The following is a 17,537-nucleotide window of genomic DNA, read 5'->3' on the forward strand; positions in this document are numbered from 1 at the left end:
ATCATGGTTGTCATTTTGGTTTTTATAGGCATTGTCTTTCTAAAGCATAACAGAGATGATGCTAATTATACAATCAATAGGGACTTAACAAATTTGGATGCACCAACTAGGATATCCTATTATGAACTTCCACAAGGAACAAATGGATTTGATGAGAGTAATCTTCTTTGCTTTGGAAATTTTGGATCAATATATAAAGCGATTTTGCCAAATGAAAAGATAGTTGCTGTCAAAGTATTTAACATAGAGATGGAAGAAGCATTGAGAAGTTTTGATATTGAATGTGCTGCCATGTGCAATTTACGACATCGCAATCTTATTAAGATTATCAGTAGTTGCTTTAACAATGATTTCAAGTCTCTAATCATGGAATTCATGTCAAATGGAAGCCTTGATAAATGGTTGTACTCTCATAACTACTGTTTAGATATCCTGTAAAGGTTGAATATAATGGTTGACGTGGTAGCTGCATTAGAGTATCTTCATCGTGGTACTTTAACTCCAATTGTTCATTGTGACATAAAACCAAGTAATGTTTTGTTGGATGAAGACATGGTGGCTCATTTGAGTGATTTTGGTATAGCTAAACTATTAAGTGAAGGACCGTTGGAAACTCATACAAAAACACTGGCTACAGTTGGCTATATGGCACCAGGTAATAGGAGTGTTCATGGAGCCCAGTAGCTCGCTATGCCCGCCCAAGCCCGCAAGAAAATGCCCAGCCCGTCTTAAAAAAAATGGCCCAAAAGATGTATTGGGCATGTTCAGGCTGGGCAAATTGTTGGGCAGGGCTGGGCATCAGGCAAGGTATGCTGCCCTGCCCATTTGGCCCTGCTCACAAAAATATATAATTTTATTTATATATATTTTATTTGTCTCATATTTATCTCCTGAGTCAAACACATTGTTGCAACAATATTCAATATTCATTATACTTATTTATTTTCAAATGATTTTGAGAGTAAACATGTTATCATTTACTGCAATTTGTATAACCATTTTCTTTTTTAATACCAACATTATGACCATTAGCAATTTGTATAATTGATCCATGCTCTTATGAGTATTTGAGAGTTATGGGAAAAAATATTTACATTTGGTTAAGAAATTTTAGAAACTAGAAAAGCAATTAAGTTTAATAAAGTATACTAACAACATTTTTGTTTGTCATAATTTACTCCTCTTAGCTACTATAAAATGTTGTTTCATAATATATTAACTAGAAATAACTAAATTAAGGTCAAGTTGCCATTTTAATATAAAGTTACATTAGATTATCTAGAGGAACATAAATAACTAGTTAAGTAATATAATATATTGATTTGCTGGGCATGGAAGCCCGCCCTGCCTAGCCCACATTTGCCCAGCTCGAACTTACTAGGGCTCTTCATGGGCAGGGCCGAGCAATGGGCTGCATTTTCAAGCCCGTTCATTTTTTGGGTTGGGTATCGGGCAAGGGTCCTGCCCTGCCCAGCCCTGCCCATGTGCAGCCCTACCAAGTAATAAGTAATAATATTTTAGTTCAATAATGTTGTTTTTTATTATTCTATGCAAAATTTTATATTATCCAATCATTGATATATATATTTTCCGTTCCTAAATGTGAAGATTTATATTAGCTATATACCAAAAAAGTTTAACATTAAACCTTATATTCTCTTTTGAAATATAGAGTATGGATCAAATGGAGTGGTTTCTTTCAAAGGAGATGTGTATAGCTATGGTATTGTTCTAATGGAGATGTTTACCAAGAAGAAGCCAACTAATGAAATGTTTGTTGAAGGTCTTGGTTTAAAAGATTGGGTTAGGAAATCAACACCACATTCAATCATCAATATTCTAGATGTCAATTTGCTGCGTCAAAGAAATCCAAATATCAGCAATATATTACCACATATATCATTAATTTTTTACTTGGCATTAAGTTGTTGCACTGAATTACCTGAGGCACGAATTATGATGACTGATGTTGTAGTCTCATTAAAAAAGATAAGGTCATATTTACGTAAAATATTAGAGACGTGCCACTAGTTAAATAATCTTTGTGTTGAAGTTTTAGTTACTGTTTCCTTTATCCTTTGATTTATTTTGTCTATAAAACATGTCATATGCTAAAATGGCAATGATTTATATGTTTGTTATATTGATATACGAAGTCTCTACCTTTTTCATGTCGTGAATTATTTTCCTTTTTCTTATATTTTTTCCATTGCAACTGTATTTAGCTATTTAAATTGTATTTGATTCATTTGTTTTTGAAAGTTGAGAAATGAAAAAAGCATTAACATGAATTAAATTAAACATGGGGATGTGAAATGATAATACGAATGAAGAGGAGTCTAATTGAAACTATTGTATGGTCTTATAAAAAGGATCAAAATTTTCTTTTAGAAGAGATCTTATCATAATAAGAAGCAAAAAGAGTAATCATGTTGTTGTTGTGTTTTGTTAAATTTATTCTGCTTTATTCTGACATTTTTATACCCCTCGTGAAAAGTTGAAACTCACAATTTACATTAGAAAAGTTTTGAAGGTGTTTAGCGCCAGGAGACCCAACCATTTGCGTTTTATTTTATGATATGAAAGTAAAAAAAAAAAATCACAAGCATTCAATTTTTTTGCTAATCACAAAGCATGTGTTCCGATTGGTGTTAAAACCAGCAAACATGCCTTGGGCAATGTGAAAAGTCAATTGATCGGTGGCTTTAACGTTTATACGTGTTTGGTTAACTTTTTCTCTAATGAGCTTTTCAGGAGGAAAAACAAATGAGAACAAAAAGAAAGATAATGGTATTCAAACAGATTTTACATTGATCTAATAATTTTTTTTTTGCTAGTAATAATTTTTTTAATACATTTTTTTTTAAAAAAAATATTTAGGTCAAACTGCTTATATCTATCATATCAAATTTTTCAGTCACATTTGGTCATGTGTTTTATTTTGTTCCCTGTGAATTTATAATTTAACACTATTAAATGCAAATATTTTAAAAATAAAACACAGATATGTGCGAGCGAAAATTTGATATAATGCATATAACGAACTTGATGTAAGTATTATTCTTTTTTTAATAAAGTATTAACTCTTTTTATTTTTATAATTTTTATTTTAATTTATTATGTTTTTAAATTTATCAAACCGTATATATTAGATATAGGTTATACAATACATAACTTTTTCAGTCATTTTATATGTAAATTTATTTTCTTATTATTTATTCAAATAAGTCTCAATTTAACAAACTGATTTTTATTAAAAAAATTAATATAAACATAAATCATAGTATTATACTACAAAAGTTAAATAAAATAAAAGTAGTAAACACACCCAAAACATACAACGGAAAATTGAACAAGACCTAAAATCAACCAATCATGTACTTCCACGTTAACACAATCTGAATTGTTCTAGAGCTCTATTTTTGGGCTAATCCGCGGCTCATATATCTCATTGTGGGGCTCGCTATGAATTTCCCGTTTCAAGGGCTTGGTCGTTTATATTTTTGCAGCGGCATATTTCGTGATTCCTCTTCAGAGATCTTCGTCTCTCAATCTGTTCTTCCGCCGCCTCAACCCCATACCCTAACCATGCCTCGCGGCAGCTCCAGTGGTAACTGGCTGACCTTTAATCGATTTATATTTCGGGCTCATCTTCTGGACATTAATCTATTGGGAAGCTATTGGATTAGTTCTTCGATGATATCTAGGGTTTTTTTCCTCTAATTTTCCTGTTTCATTATCGAAGGAATTGGGGTTCTAGGGTTCTATGTTTTGCGCTTGAAAGGTGTTGCTGTTGATGGACGCTAGACGTTTATGCTTTTGCTGAAACGTTAGTTCCGTCGTTCCCGAAAAATGGGAAATCGTTTACTGTTTAGAGGGATGTGTTTTTCTTTAACCCATTAATTTTAATACGTTGATGCATATGCTCCCTCATTTCTAGTGATGCTTGTGGTGCTTGTTGCGTAAGTCGATGATCATTTAAGCAAGATTTTTGTGGGGCGTTGCAAAAGCGTTGGTGGCCTCTTTATTGAGGATACTTTGATGCTAATCGGATTTTTATCCTGACTTTGTCATTTGTGGTTATTATGGTTTCAACTCTGCGATCTGTGATGTCGCAAACGGCAATGTTTTCGTAGAACATTTCTTTTAGTGAAACATTTGGAATGTAAGCTAGTTTCCCTGTCATCCAAGCGTTTGCTGCTATTATATTGTAATTATTATTATTATTATTATTATTATTATTATTATTATTATTATTTTTTGTCTTGGTTACAAAATTCTGAATCAATAAACTAACTAATCAATCATTTGTGCATGTTGCACTGAGAGGTAATAGTTTAGCTGTGGGATCCTTTGTGATGTGATTATCTTGGCAGGAAGATCTTCACGTTCAGTACCTCGTCCAGCAGCGGCTCGTAACCCCCCAACTCAGCCAGGTAAATAAGAATATGATGCAATAAATGGTTAAACTGTCAATTTTTGACGGTTTCAGTTCACAAAGATAAGCTGTATACCATGCTCCTAATGTATGTTCCGAAAAGTTTAATTGTTTTAACAATACAGTTAAGCTGTTCTTAAATCCAAATAATGATGAAGGTCTAATGTACCTTCCAAAGAGTTTTGTTGTGACATGGTATTAATATTACTCAGCTAGAAACTTAAGAAGTAGTTTAATTTTTGTCTAACCTTGGTGATGTCCTAATGCAGCTCACCATGCTCCTCCCCCAGCTCCCGTTCAGAGTGGCAGTGGTGGCTCTCTGCTTGGTGGCATTGATTCAACCATTGCTTAGGGTACTTAGTGAATATGATTATTTCATTTTAATGGATGGGATGGGACCTGTGAAAACGAATTTCTTTGTGCCTAATGGATGGAAAAATTGTTGTGGGCATGGCTTTTGGAACTGGTGGTGCAGTAGCTCACAGGGCTGTGGATGCCGTGATGGGTCCCCAAACAATTCAACATGAAACAGTTGTCGCTGAGGGTGCTACTGCCGCCGCTGCACCAACTGCAAATAGTCTTGGTAGCGATGCCTGTGGTGTTCACACAAAGGCCTTCCAAGGTGTATGCATTTCTTACCTGTTCTGGCCATCTGGTTATGACTCGTAAATCACACCCTGGACAACTGAATAACTCTTTATGAGATGGATGTCTCACAAATTCATCCATCAATTAATGTTTGGAATGTTATATGCTTTGATATGCACAATAGTGTAGAAATAGTTTAAGCAGCAGAAAATAATAACTATTTGATTAACATTCTACAAGACATGCAAGATCTGTGTGGAAGGTCCTTATTCTTTAACAGTTTCTTATGATGTGTTGTTAGATATGTTTCAAGTGTGTGGAAAGTCCTTATTCTTCAACAGTTCCTTATTATGGGTTGTCAGATATGTTTCAAATGCATGTTTTATCATTGTGCATTCCATGCTTTGCATGAATTTCATGTGCTTGCACCAGTATAGCGTGATCAAGTATATCATATATTTTTTTTTTGTTTTACTGAATAACGGGATAAGTGTGATTATTTCATTGGTTTCGCAATCCATTTTTAAGCCAAACATGTTTGAATCATTTTTTCAGGTTGGAGAGGCAAGCCTGAGTTTTGGAAACAGAACATGTTTGAATCATTTTTTCAGGTTGGAGAGGCAAGCTTGAGTTTTGGAAACAGAACATGTTTGAAATTCTAATTCATAGTTTCTTTAAGAAAATCACCGATAGGTAGTCATTAATGCATATGAGTTCTTTGTGATTGGCTCATTATGGCATCAAGTATACTACTCAAGGTTTCAGTTGATGATGTGCTGAAAAACCGGGCCTGTACTGTTATGTTATCCCGTTGGTTTCAGAATGCAGTTTTGAGCGAAATATGTTTGAAGAAATCTGAATTTAAGGTTTCTTTAAGGAAATCGCCAATAGATACTCGTTAATGTTTTTATTCCTGCTGTTGGTTAATGATTCTCTAATATTTGCTAACATCAGAGATGTGCGATTATTTTCTCGCAGTGCCTGAACAGTTACGGGAATGACACTAGCAAGTACCAATTCTACATGGACATGTTAGCAGAATGCAGGAAGAATTGTGGAGCATCATTGAGTGCTTGAGCTATTTTTCCTCTGCTTTTACGCTTCTGCGATAGAATTATCTCTGCCATGAGCCAGCGTTAGTGTCGCTGTCCTAGACTGTTTCTGATGGTTAAGATTCTTCCATTTGTGGTTGTGGGCTTCACTTAAATAAAGCCTTTTATGGAGGAAAGATGAACAGAAGACTTTTTGCATGAACCATCAGGATTCATTTATTGCTATTATGATCTTTAGATATCGTAATTGATCCATTTGGTCTGCTTTATATGTGGATCCTGTTTAATGGTTGTCATGTTGAACTGGAGCAAAACAAGTTTCTCTGTTTAGCCTTGTTAATCAAAGGAAACTGACATTGAAACAATTCTTATTTCCCTATCTATACAGTGCTGAAAAGGATTGACGATAGATGGAGCTGTCATGGGCTCTTTCGTTTGAATGGTGTTTTCTGAGCTTGTTTTGCTAAGCCCCCTCATTTTGCCAACAAAATAAACTTCATTTGCATAGCAGGATGGTTCAGGCAATACCAACCTAACGTCCTTGGAGCCCAATTCCTTCCTAATTTGAACGGGGTGTGATGCTCACGCAGCTTCCTAAGGAAATTTTTTGATTAGGTTGCGAACTTACCCAATGTTTGGAAAGAACACTAGGAACAAAAATTCCTAAAAATAGTAATTTTTTTTTTACCATTTTTGGATGTTTTACCTAGTCTCTATTTTCCTCCCACTTTTTCCTCCACAGAGATTCCAGCTTCACTTGCACATTGCACACGGCTTGGGAAGTGTATCAGGATGAGCTAGCTTACCTTCTGTTTCCTTCTGCTGCGACCCCTATAGCCCAAATAATTCATGTCAAATGGAAGTCTTGATAGATGGTTGTATTCTTATAACTACTGTTTGGATATCCTACAAAGGTAGAATATAATGGTTGATATAGTAATTGCATTGGAGTATCTTCATCATGGTATTTCTACTCCGATTGGTCACTGTGCATAAAATCAAGCAATGTTTGGTTGGATGAAGATATGGTGGCTTATCTTAGTGATTTTGGTATAGCTAAACTATCAATTTAATAATGATATTTTAGTTCAATTATGTTGTTTTTTTATTCTATGTAAACTTTTATATTATTCAATCATTGATATATATATATATATATTCTATTTATATATGCGAAGATTTGTATTAGCTATGTGAAAGAAAGTTTAACACCAAATCTTATGTTCTTTTTTGACATCTAGAGTATGGATCAAAAGAAGTGGTTTCTTTCAAAGCAGATGTGTATAGCTGTGATATTGTGCTAATGGAGATGTTTACAAGGAAGAAGTCAACTGATGAAATGTTTGTTGAAAGTTCTGATTTGAAAGATTGGGTTAGCAAATCAACACGATAGACAATCATCAATGCTCTTATATCAATTTGTCACATGAAGGGAACCCAAATATCAGTAATATATTACTACATATATCATTAATTTTTTGAGTTGGCATTAAGTTGTTGCATTGAATTACCTATATAGCACTGCCAAATCAGCACTCTATCTCTGCATAGCCTGTGCTTTTACCCTCTCATCTGATGAACTGCTGGTGGCCTCTCACTCTCGCTTCTTCTCACACCCATGCCATGCTTCCCTCCTCGGGCTTCCCTGTCAATCTCTCTCGCCCCTTTGCTAATTCCCACCTCCCCACAGCACACTTGGCTTCTTCTTAAATGAAGCCAACATGATGATGCCACATGAAAGGAAAAAGAGTTCGCTGTCAAAAGTTTCTCATGCCGGTCTGTTGTGAGAAAAATTGACAACGAAGCTTGAGTAGGAAAGCAAGGTGTAGGCGTGTGCGATGAATCAAGAGTGAGGGGCAATCGGGCGGTGGTTCATCAGAAGAGAGAGAGGGGAGAGAAGGGGGGAAAAAGGAAGGGACTATGCCGAAATAGATTGATGATGTGGTAGTGCCACATGGCCCATAAGTCAAATTTAATGGCCAAAATTAATCCTTTTACACTGCTGCATTTTTTATACTTCCGGGTGACATTACTCCTAAAATAACTTTTTGAGCGAAAATTTTGAGAACTAAATTCCAACCTAACCTTTATATATTATACCAATTTAGTACAACCTAACCTCTATGTATAATAGCCATACAAGTGTTTAAAGGATTCGTCGCAACCATACAAACATGGAGTGGGTCTATCTGAAGTAATTTAATTGAAAATGAGTCTGATAATTTGCAGCGTAATCTTCACACATAGGACGGCTAAGATTTCAGCATCATCAAAATAAGGCTGTTGGGTTTATTCGGAAGGGCCCTTGAGGCCCTCCTGCATAGTACCCCATCATTCTTAATTTATCTAAGATTAATAATTATTCTCTTTTGGTAACACCCGCATACTGAACCCTCTTCTTCTTCCTCTGTTCTGCAAGTCGCTGCCATGCGCGGGTGTGTGCAGAACGCCGTCACCCCTTCTTTCTTCTTTCTCTCTTCTTCATGCTCAAAACTCTTCTCTTTCCTCTGTTCTCCAGGTTTCTGCCATATATGTATGTATGCAGAGCGTTGTCTTTACCCACTCTGCTATGTTGTGTGCGTGGTTGGGATTTGAGAGCTTTGGTCCTTATTCCTTTTCGATTTTTCGTAAGGTTTTACTTTGGGGCTGAAAAATTTCTTTTCTGCAGCTGAACGTGGAGGGGGGGGGGGAGGAATTTGGGGTTCTACTTAGTCGAAGCATTGAAGGAGGAGGTCCACCTGGCATTCTATAGTGGTTTTGTTAAATTTTGCATAAGACATAAGGTAGATTGCGTGCTGTTTATTGCTCTTTTGTGATGAATTTTATGATTTCATGGAGATGCTGAATTGAGGAATGTTTTAGAGGCTATATTGATGATTGTTTTATGATTCAATTTTCTTAAATTCACACAAAGTGTTCGCTCAAATGTGTGATGTATGAATTCATGGTGTAAGGTAATGGAAGATGTCTCTTTCAAGCTTTATGGGGTTGTAGTTACAAGTTAAGATGATATGGAGTAAGTTGCAAATTTTGAAGTATACTTTGAGGCTACGGATGATTATCATTTTATTTTCGGTTAGACTGAATATGAGTTTAGTATATGTCTTTGAATTGAGGATTAGCTATAAATTTTCCTTTTATGTAGTATAGGGCATTTCAAGCAGAGGAATCTTGGGGAGAAATGTGTAAAACGTTTATTGTAGGACCTGTAAATGCAACACATTATTGAATAGTGTCCCATTATATAAATAAATTTTCTTTTATCAAAATATTGTTTTGAATAGACTTAGATGTATCATGAAATAACTCTAACTCCTAATGTCGATTATTTCCCTATTTGAAGTATATTCATTATATTAGTTTTGGGAGCAGAGTTAGATTTATTCTATAATTGATTATCCTTATGTTTTAGACATAATGATATCATTTCATTTTATGGCCTAGTGAAATATTTGATCTATGTGATGCATGGTTATGGTGAAAAGATTTTTCGAATGGAAAATATGACGGATTATGTTGAAAAGAGATGACATTTAGATGATCTAGATTAAATGCATGCTTGGAAGAGGTCATATTTGTTAATATGCGACAGATAACGCACATGGAACAGAGAAATGAATATTTGTTAGCCGCACACTTGCACTTGATCGGTTCATTACCTTCGTGGATTGTGCATTTATGCTTATTATCCATTCTAATAAAGCCTTACTAAAGAAAGAGTTTTTGAGATTCTGTTTTCCTGATTTCTATAAATAAATTGTTTTATCATATAGTTGATTTTCTATTTAATAATTTTCTATGCAAGTCCCATATGGAACATAGACATTAACGCTTGAGCCCTATTATTGAACTTAAGTGGGAGAATCTTAGATGCCATAGTATTTATTGTTTCTATGTAATTTTGATGCTGAATAACTAATCATGCGTGAGCTGATGCGGTGGAACGACTTGTATGTATGGAGGAGGTTGTTAGAAATAACAATTGTTTAAATATATTTCAGTTAACATCCCTGTTTTGTATCATTTAATTTGGGTATCTTTCTTTAAGCGTAAAATTGTCAATTTGGTGGGATGTTCCAAGATACTATTCGAGAGTCATAATAAGAAATGAAAAGTAACGTCGAGTACAAGCAAAAATGAAATAGGTTAAAAAACTTTAATTTCTATTTAATTGGTCACGGTGAGTTGAAAGAATACAATTTATGTTTTATGATCTAAATTTTTAGAAAATTATAAAAAATTTAAAAAAAGTATCCTTAAGTAAACATTTATTTATAAATTACACATACCATTGGTTGAAAGATTTAGCCTCTTAGTAAACATTTTGATGACAAATATATATATATATATATATATATGCATTCTTCAAAATCAGATATGAATGAGACACTCTTCAATTCCTCATTGTAATCATAACTCAATCAAAGCACAATCCTTAAGTACAGTGTTCCGAAGCTAATTAGTGTATATCTCATTAGTGACAGTTTTTTTCAATATGTAATCCCTGCTACGATATTAATTGTTTATATAATATATATATTGTATGTGTATTATTCCTTTTAATATGTAATTTTTTAAGTAATGGCTTAATGTTTTTTAAGAGTAACATTTAGAAAATTATCTTTACTTAAAATTTTAACCTATTTAAATAAAAAAATATGTAAAATATAGAACTAAAATAAGTAAATATGAATCATTCAAAATTAATTCTAATATTTATATTGATCACGAGTGCAGTACGAAGTCCTGGAGTATGGAGTTTGGAGTCAAGTAGGGTAGGACCCAGAAAGAGAAAGAAAAAAGAGCTAGTGATGGAAAGAAGGTTGGATGGATATGTTTTTTTTTTTTGGTAACAAGAAGTTTAGGTGAGTTGGATCTCGGGACTTACTAGGGCTAGGACATGCCTCCAGGCCCTGGAATGCTTATAGAGATACTTACAAATTACCCACTAACAAGGTCTTCATATTGGCAGTGAGATTTGAACTCATAATCTTGTGAGTTATGTGCTGACTTTTTATCAATTAGATCAACTCTTGCTGGTAGATGGATATATTAATATTGCAGGTCAAGAATTAAAGGCAAGCTAGCTTTGGAGGTCCATACGTCTTACGTACATGAAATAGGCACAAGAAATTCTTCTGTCATTGGTCCCCCGAAGTAATTAATTTAATTATATTAATGGCAGGATGGACGACTTCAAAGCCACATTGACTTTCAAAAATGATCACCTTTTTATTTTTTTTTATTAGACAAAATTCTTCTTACATATTTATCTTTCTTTAAGCTAATCTAACACTGCGGCTTAATTTCAAAGAGTTTTGGCTGCAGGCTGTAATTAATTGGAAAGATAATCCGTGAAACAAATGGAGCCAGTCTTGAAAGGCGTAGTATCTTGCTTTCTACTCTTTATATTTTAATTTTTAATATGTAATTTTTTTCTTGATAAATCACTATTATGTAGTAATTATTATTAGTTGAAATTTAACTTACGAATGAGGCTTGTGAGACTCAAAAGCTTGACTTGGGATTTGGGAATGGGAGGTGAAAGACTCATGCCTCCATGTGCTCTCTTTTGAAAAAACTAAAAAAAATTGAAAAGATAGTCTTTAATACAGAGAAACACGCATCCAAAATAAAATGGGGAAAACATATATATATATATATATATATAGATATATTCTTCAAAATCAGATATGAATGAAACACTCTTCAATTCCTTATTGCGATGATAACTCAATCAAAGCACACTCCTTAAGTACAGTGTCCCAAGGCTAATTAATGTATATCTCATTAGTGACAGTTCTATGATAAATGATAAATTTCCGTTTTTTCAATATGTAATCCCTTCTAAGATATTATTTGTTTATACAATATGTATATGTATAATATTCCTTTTAATATGTGATTTTTTAAGTAATGGCTTTATGTTTTTTAAGAGTAAAATTTATAAAATTATCTTATCTTGAATTTTTAACCTACTTAAATAAAAAATTATTCAAAATATATGACTAAAATAAGTAAATCTGAATCATTCAAAAATCCATCCCAGTATTTTAAATTGATCATGAGTGCAGTGGAAACTCTGGAGTCTGGAGTCAAATAGGGTAGGACCCAAGAAGAAAAAAGAGCTAGTGATGAAGAGAAGGTTGGATGGAAATATTAATATTGCAGGCAGGCGAAGAATTAATGGCAAGCTGGCTTTGGAGGACCACAAGTCTTCTAACGCACAAGGAATAGGCCAAAAAAAAAAATCTTCTGTCATGGATGTGTGATATGGATATCTATCTCCCCCAGTAATTAATTTAATTATATTAATGGCAGGATAGACGGCTTAAAAGTCACATCGACTTTTAAAAATAATCATTTTTATATTTTACTAAATAAAATTCTTCTCACATATTCATTTTATATAATAAAAAAATAGTTTTTTTTAAGCTAACCTAACACTGCGGCTTAATTTCAAAGAGTTTTTGTTGCAGGCTGTAATTAATTGGAAAGATAATCCGTGAAACAAATGGTGCCAGGGTCTTGAAAGGCGCAATATCTTGCTTTCCACTCTTTATATTTTAATTTTAATATGTAATTTTTTTCTTGATAAATCATTATTATGTATTAATTACTACTAGTTGAAACTTTACTAACGAATGAGACCTGTGGGACTCACAAAAGCTTGACTTGGGATTTGGGAATGGGAGGTGAAAGGCTCATGCCTCCATGCGCTCTCTTTTTGGGGGGAAAAAACAAATGAACACATAGTCTTTAATGCAGACAAACACATATCCGAAATAAAATGGGGAAAATTACCTACGAGACTTATATATATATATATATATATATAAAAGAGTCATGTGAATTTATGAAAATGCTGTTATACTTTTGGGACTCTATTCTAATTACATTCTCATGTAAAATGACAACTCCTATTGGTGAATGATGAGATAATCATGCACTTATTATGATGTACATAATGTTGCAATCATTCTTCTGGGCCTTATATTAATATAATATATCTTCTAAAGAGTTTCTATACGATTCTAAATATAAGTTACTTTGCAAAATATAGTTTGCTTAATTTTGTTTCTTGTTCTGTTGTTCTGGACCGACCGGCCTGTTTGATTGATTTGAGCTCAGCTCAAATTTTCCCAATATGATGCGCCGGCCTTTTATGTACCTTTTTTTTAATATCTTTTTAATAAATTTGTCTTTTAGTAAAAAAAATTTATTTTGCAAAAATACAACAGCACTAAATTCCTTTTTTTATGTAAATGTCCTTGTTAATTGTATTGCAAAGAAAGATTATATAAGAAAGAAATTAGGGGCAATAAAAATAGATTGATTTCAGTTCGAAGGTAATTTATTGGCCTAACTATCAATCCCAGAGAAAACCGTCCCATCCGTCTCTTGTAACAGAAGTCAAGCCAAGCCTACCTATCAATATCATATATTATGGTACGTATTAATTTCTCCAGCTAGCTTGCCATATCTTCAGCCACAACATTTAATATATATCCATCTACTTCCTTGGCAAGCTAAAAAACAAAAAAAAAAATCCATCTACTTCCCTAGTCTCATTCATAATTTGAACAGATACCTTTTTTAATGGTTTTATTTATAAGTTACATATATTTAAATTTTTGACATGAATATGCAATTTTGTTCTTCATTTATTGTTATGTATATTGTTATATTATTGAAAAGTGTACATATATTAAGAAGAAGTAAAGTTAAAATGTTATTAAATTCTAAGACACTGCTAACAAGATGTAAGATTTTTTTATGTTGCAACAAAACATATTTGAAGTAACTTATAAATAAGATCAGAAAAATAAATTTTTCTCACTTGCATTCTTTTTGGGCTTTTTTAGGCCTTTTTACCAAAATATGATAAACAGTAAAACTATATACCAAAATGCTGCACTTTTAAAACTATTTACCAATATGCTACACTTAAAATCATTCTTGGCAAGAATGACTTTTAAATTACACACAAGTTGTTCTTGCGTGAATAATTTCAGAAATTGTTCTTGGCGTGAACGGTTTCACTTTTAAATTTTTTTTAAAATCAAAAAGTGAAATCGTTATTGGAAATCGTTTACGCCAAGAACGATTTCACTTTCTGCCTTGCATGCAAAAATAAGAATCCCTGATGATACTCTTGTGAGGCTACAACATATATAGTAAATATTACTTCATCTGACTTATATTGGATTAAAATTTGAAAACCCCAGTTTTTTAATTGTTTTTCAAATAGAGCTTGATGAAATTTTCTATCATTTCCTCTTCTTTTTATCTTTCTCATACCAAACGGGATGTGACAAAAAAGAGTTATGTTTTGATTGTAAATTTTTAATTGTAGCAATTAAGTTGTAAGACTAAGTTATTATTATTATTATTTTGGTCACAGGCATAAAGGGCCTATGCCCAATACTTGATTTCTTGTCAAACCGAACAAATGCCACATGACAGGCTTTTTTACCAAAATACTACAAGCAGTAAAATTATATATCAATATGCTGCACTTTTAAAAATGTTTACTAATATGTTACACTTAAAATCGGTTTTCAGGTGAACAATTTTCAAAGTCATTTATCTGGTGAACGACTTCCTCATATTCTGTCCTCGATGTGCGTGAGGTGAATGAAAATCGTTCTTCTGGCGAACAACTTCAAAACTTCATCTGCTGTTAAATGACTTCTCCCCTTCTCTCCTGATTAAAATGATTAGTATAATGACTTTATTTATTACTTTTTATTTTTAATTAATATTACTTTTTTTATTACTTTTTTATTTTTAATTAATATACATCTTATACTTATTTCACAATTAGTTTTAACGTCATTATAACATTTTTCTCTCATTATTTAGTCATGATTTTGTTGTTCAAATGATTGATAAATCATTATAATAATCATTTTAATCAGGAGAGAAGGGGAGAAGTCATTCAACAGCAGATGAAGTTTTGAAGTTGTTCGCCAGAAGAACGATTTTCATTCACCTCACGCACATCGAGGATAGATTATGAAGAAGTCGTTCACCAAATAAATGACTTTGAAAATTGTTCACCTGAAAATCGATTTTAAGTGTAACATATTAGTAAACATTTTTAAAAGTGCAGCATATTGATATATAATTTTACTGCTTGTAGTATTTTGGTAAAAAAACCTGTCGTGTGGCATTTGTTTGGTTTGACAAAAAATCAAGTATTGGGCATAGGCCCTTTATGCCTGTGACCAAAATAATAATAATAATAACTTAGTCTTACAACTTAATTGCTACAATAAAAAATTTACAATCAAAACATAACTTTTTTTTTGTCACATCCCGTTTGGTATGAGAAAGATAAAAAGAAGAGGAAATGATAGAAAATTTCATCAAGCTCTATTTGAAAAACAATTAAAAAACTGGGGTTTTCAAATTTTAATCCAATATAAGTCAGATGAAGTAATATTTACTATATATATGTTGTAGCCTCACAGGAGTATCATCAGGGATTCTTATTTTTGCATGCAAGGCAAAAAGTGAAATCGTTCATGGCATGAACAATTTCTTTGATTTAAAAAAAAATTAAAAGTGAAATCGTTCATGTTAAGAACGATTTCTGAAATCGTTTACGCCAAGAACGACTTGTGTGTAATTTGAAAGTCGTTCTTGCCAAGAATGATTTTAAGTGTAGTATATTAGTAAATAGTTTCAAAAGTGTAATATTTTGGTATGTAGTTTCACTGTTTATCGTATTTTGGTAAAAAAACCCAATATATTTCAGTATTGCCCTGGGCTCCTGGGGGTCGAAGTAGGCACAGATTCCCCACCGGCAGAACAGCAGTTTGAAATATATCCCCAGTTTCCTACAATTTAATGTATTAATATATGCAATAAAATTTGTAATAACAAATTGTGCTATCTACAAATTGAGTTCATAGCATAGCCATTAAAACATTTCTAGCCGTCCATACTAGGATTTTTTATTATTTACAGATAATCTTCATATATTTACAAGTGAATTTACATAATTTTTGTATTAATTTATTCGAATTTCATAAGTGATTTAAATTTATTAGTCATCCTTTTAAAGTTGGAAACCAAACTTCAAAATTTATAACTTAATAAAGCAAAAAACACTTAGATCCACTTATAAATTTAAGAGGATAATTTGTAAATGTAATAAGTTGGTTTCTCAATCAATTTGTAAAATTTGAATAAATCAATAATTAAAAGTATATAAATTAACTTATAAATGTAAGTGTTTGACCCGTAAATATAAAAATTTGATCACAAATATTCCAGAATTAACTTTTTTCAAAAGTTTACTTGTAAGTTAATTTGAGGAATTGAATTATGATCAAGTTAAACATTAAATAATTAAATAAAATCGTTTTCAAAAGTTAAGTTTCAACTAATTACTACATGAAATTGTTTATCAGGAAAAAATCACATGTTACAAATTAAAATAAAAGGATAGAAAGCCGGGTACTTGTGTACTTGTTGAGAGGACTTTAACCTTAATAATCCTGATCTGATAGAAATTAGTCTCCAATCAAAATAAATTTAAGAATACTTTGAGTTACATCAAAAATACAAAAAGAATTTGGCTTCTTTTGCTTCGCGCACTGTCCTTCCAGTTAGTTACAACCACAACTCTTGAAATTAATATACGTATATCGGCAAATGTATGTTTAGATTAGCTTAAATAAATATTTTTTACTACATGAAATAAGTACTCTCCCGTGTAAGATTTTAATTTCGATTAGCTCAAGAGATTGTGTGGTTTAAAAAATATCTTAAAATTAGTTAAAAATAATAAATTTGTAAGAAATATATGTATTTTTTTAAAGATATGTCCTTATTTATAAGAGGATAAGTGAGAGAGAAAAATAGTAAGAAAAAAGATGAAAGAGAATATGTATGGCCATGTGGGAAAAAATAATGAGAGAATATAATTAATTGGAGATAAAATTGATAAAAAATATATTTAATGTTCATACAAATTCAAATTAAATTTTAAAAAAATCAAATCAATTTAAGAAATTAGATAAATATAAGAGTGGAGTCGGGAGGAGTATCAATTTCTTTACCTGCCCTATATTGTGACTTCTAGGTCTACTTTAAATTCTAGCCTTTCATTGATACAATTAATTAATTCGTTGATATATCAATATCCAAATTTATGACAGAAGATTTTTTTTGGCCAATTTCGTGTAAAACTAGCTTGCCATTAATTCTTCACCTGCAATATTAATATTTCCAGCTAATTTTTCTCCTTAATAGCATTCTTTTGGGTCCTATTCTACTTGACTCTAGAGCCTCACCTTGTGACCTATCTTGTTGTTAAATTTACGAGTTTAAGTAAATTTGTGATAAGGATATAAACTTACATTATAAACTCATAAGAGTTTATTCTTATTAATAAATTATTCGTAAAAGTATATAATTAAACAATTCAAATATAAAAAATGACATCA

The 17,537-nt window shown here is 32.1% G+C and overlaps 1 protein-coding gene and 1 pseudogene across 1 annotated transcript; both read left to right on the top strand.

Annotated features, from left to right (window-relative positions):
* The first annotated feature begins 3 nt into the window (after positions 1 to 3).
* On the top strand, positions 4 to 3,586 carry LOC114744644 (probable LRR receptor-like serine/threonine-protein kinase At3g47570; annotated as a pseudogene).
* Positions 3,488 to 6,103, top strand: LOC114744637 (coiled-coil-helix-coiled-coil-helix domain-containing protein 10, mitochondrial-like). The gene is made up of 5 exons (XM_028932805.1): positions 3,488 to 3,610; positions 4,377 to 4,436; positions 4,708 to 4,786; positions 4,882 to 5,062; positions 6,005 to 6,103. Exons 1-5 carry the CDS (start codon positions 3,589 to 3,591, stop codon positions 6,101 to 6,103), a joined length of 441 nt encoding a protein of 146 aa, XP_028788638.1. The 5' UTR covers positions 3,488 to 3,588.
* Positions 6,104 to 17,537: the final 11,434 nt, after the last annotated feature.

Source organism: Neltuma alba, unplaced genomic scaffold (genome assembly GCF_004799145.2).
Source record: "Neltuma alba isolate B1F8T4 unplaced genomic scaffold, ASM479914v2 tig00004416_pilon, whole genome shotgun sequence".
NCBI classification, from domain to species: Eukaryota; Viridiplantae; Streptophyta; class Magnoliopsida; order Fabales; family Fabaceae; genus Neltuma; species Neltuma alba.

Coding starts and splice junctions, on each gene's coding strand:
- LOC114744637 (XM_028932805.1), top strand. CDS start 3,589: ATGCCTCGCGGCAGCTCCAGTG. Junction 4,437..4,707: donor TAACCCCCCAACTCAGCCAG/GTAAATAAGAAT, acceptor GTCCTAATGCAG/CTCACCATGCTCCTCCCCCA. Junction 4,787..4,881: donor GGCATTGATTCAACCATTGC/TTAGGGTACTTA, acceptor TGGAAAAATTGT/TGTGGGCATGGCTTTTGGAA.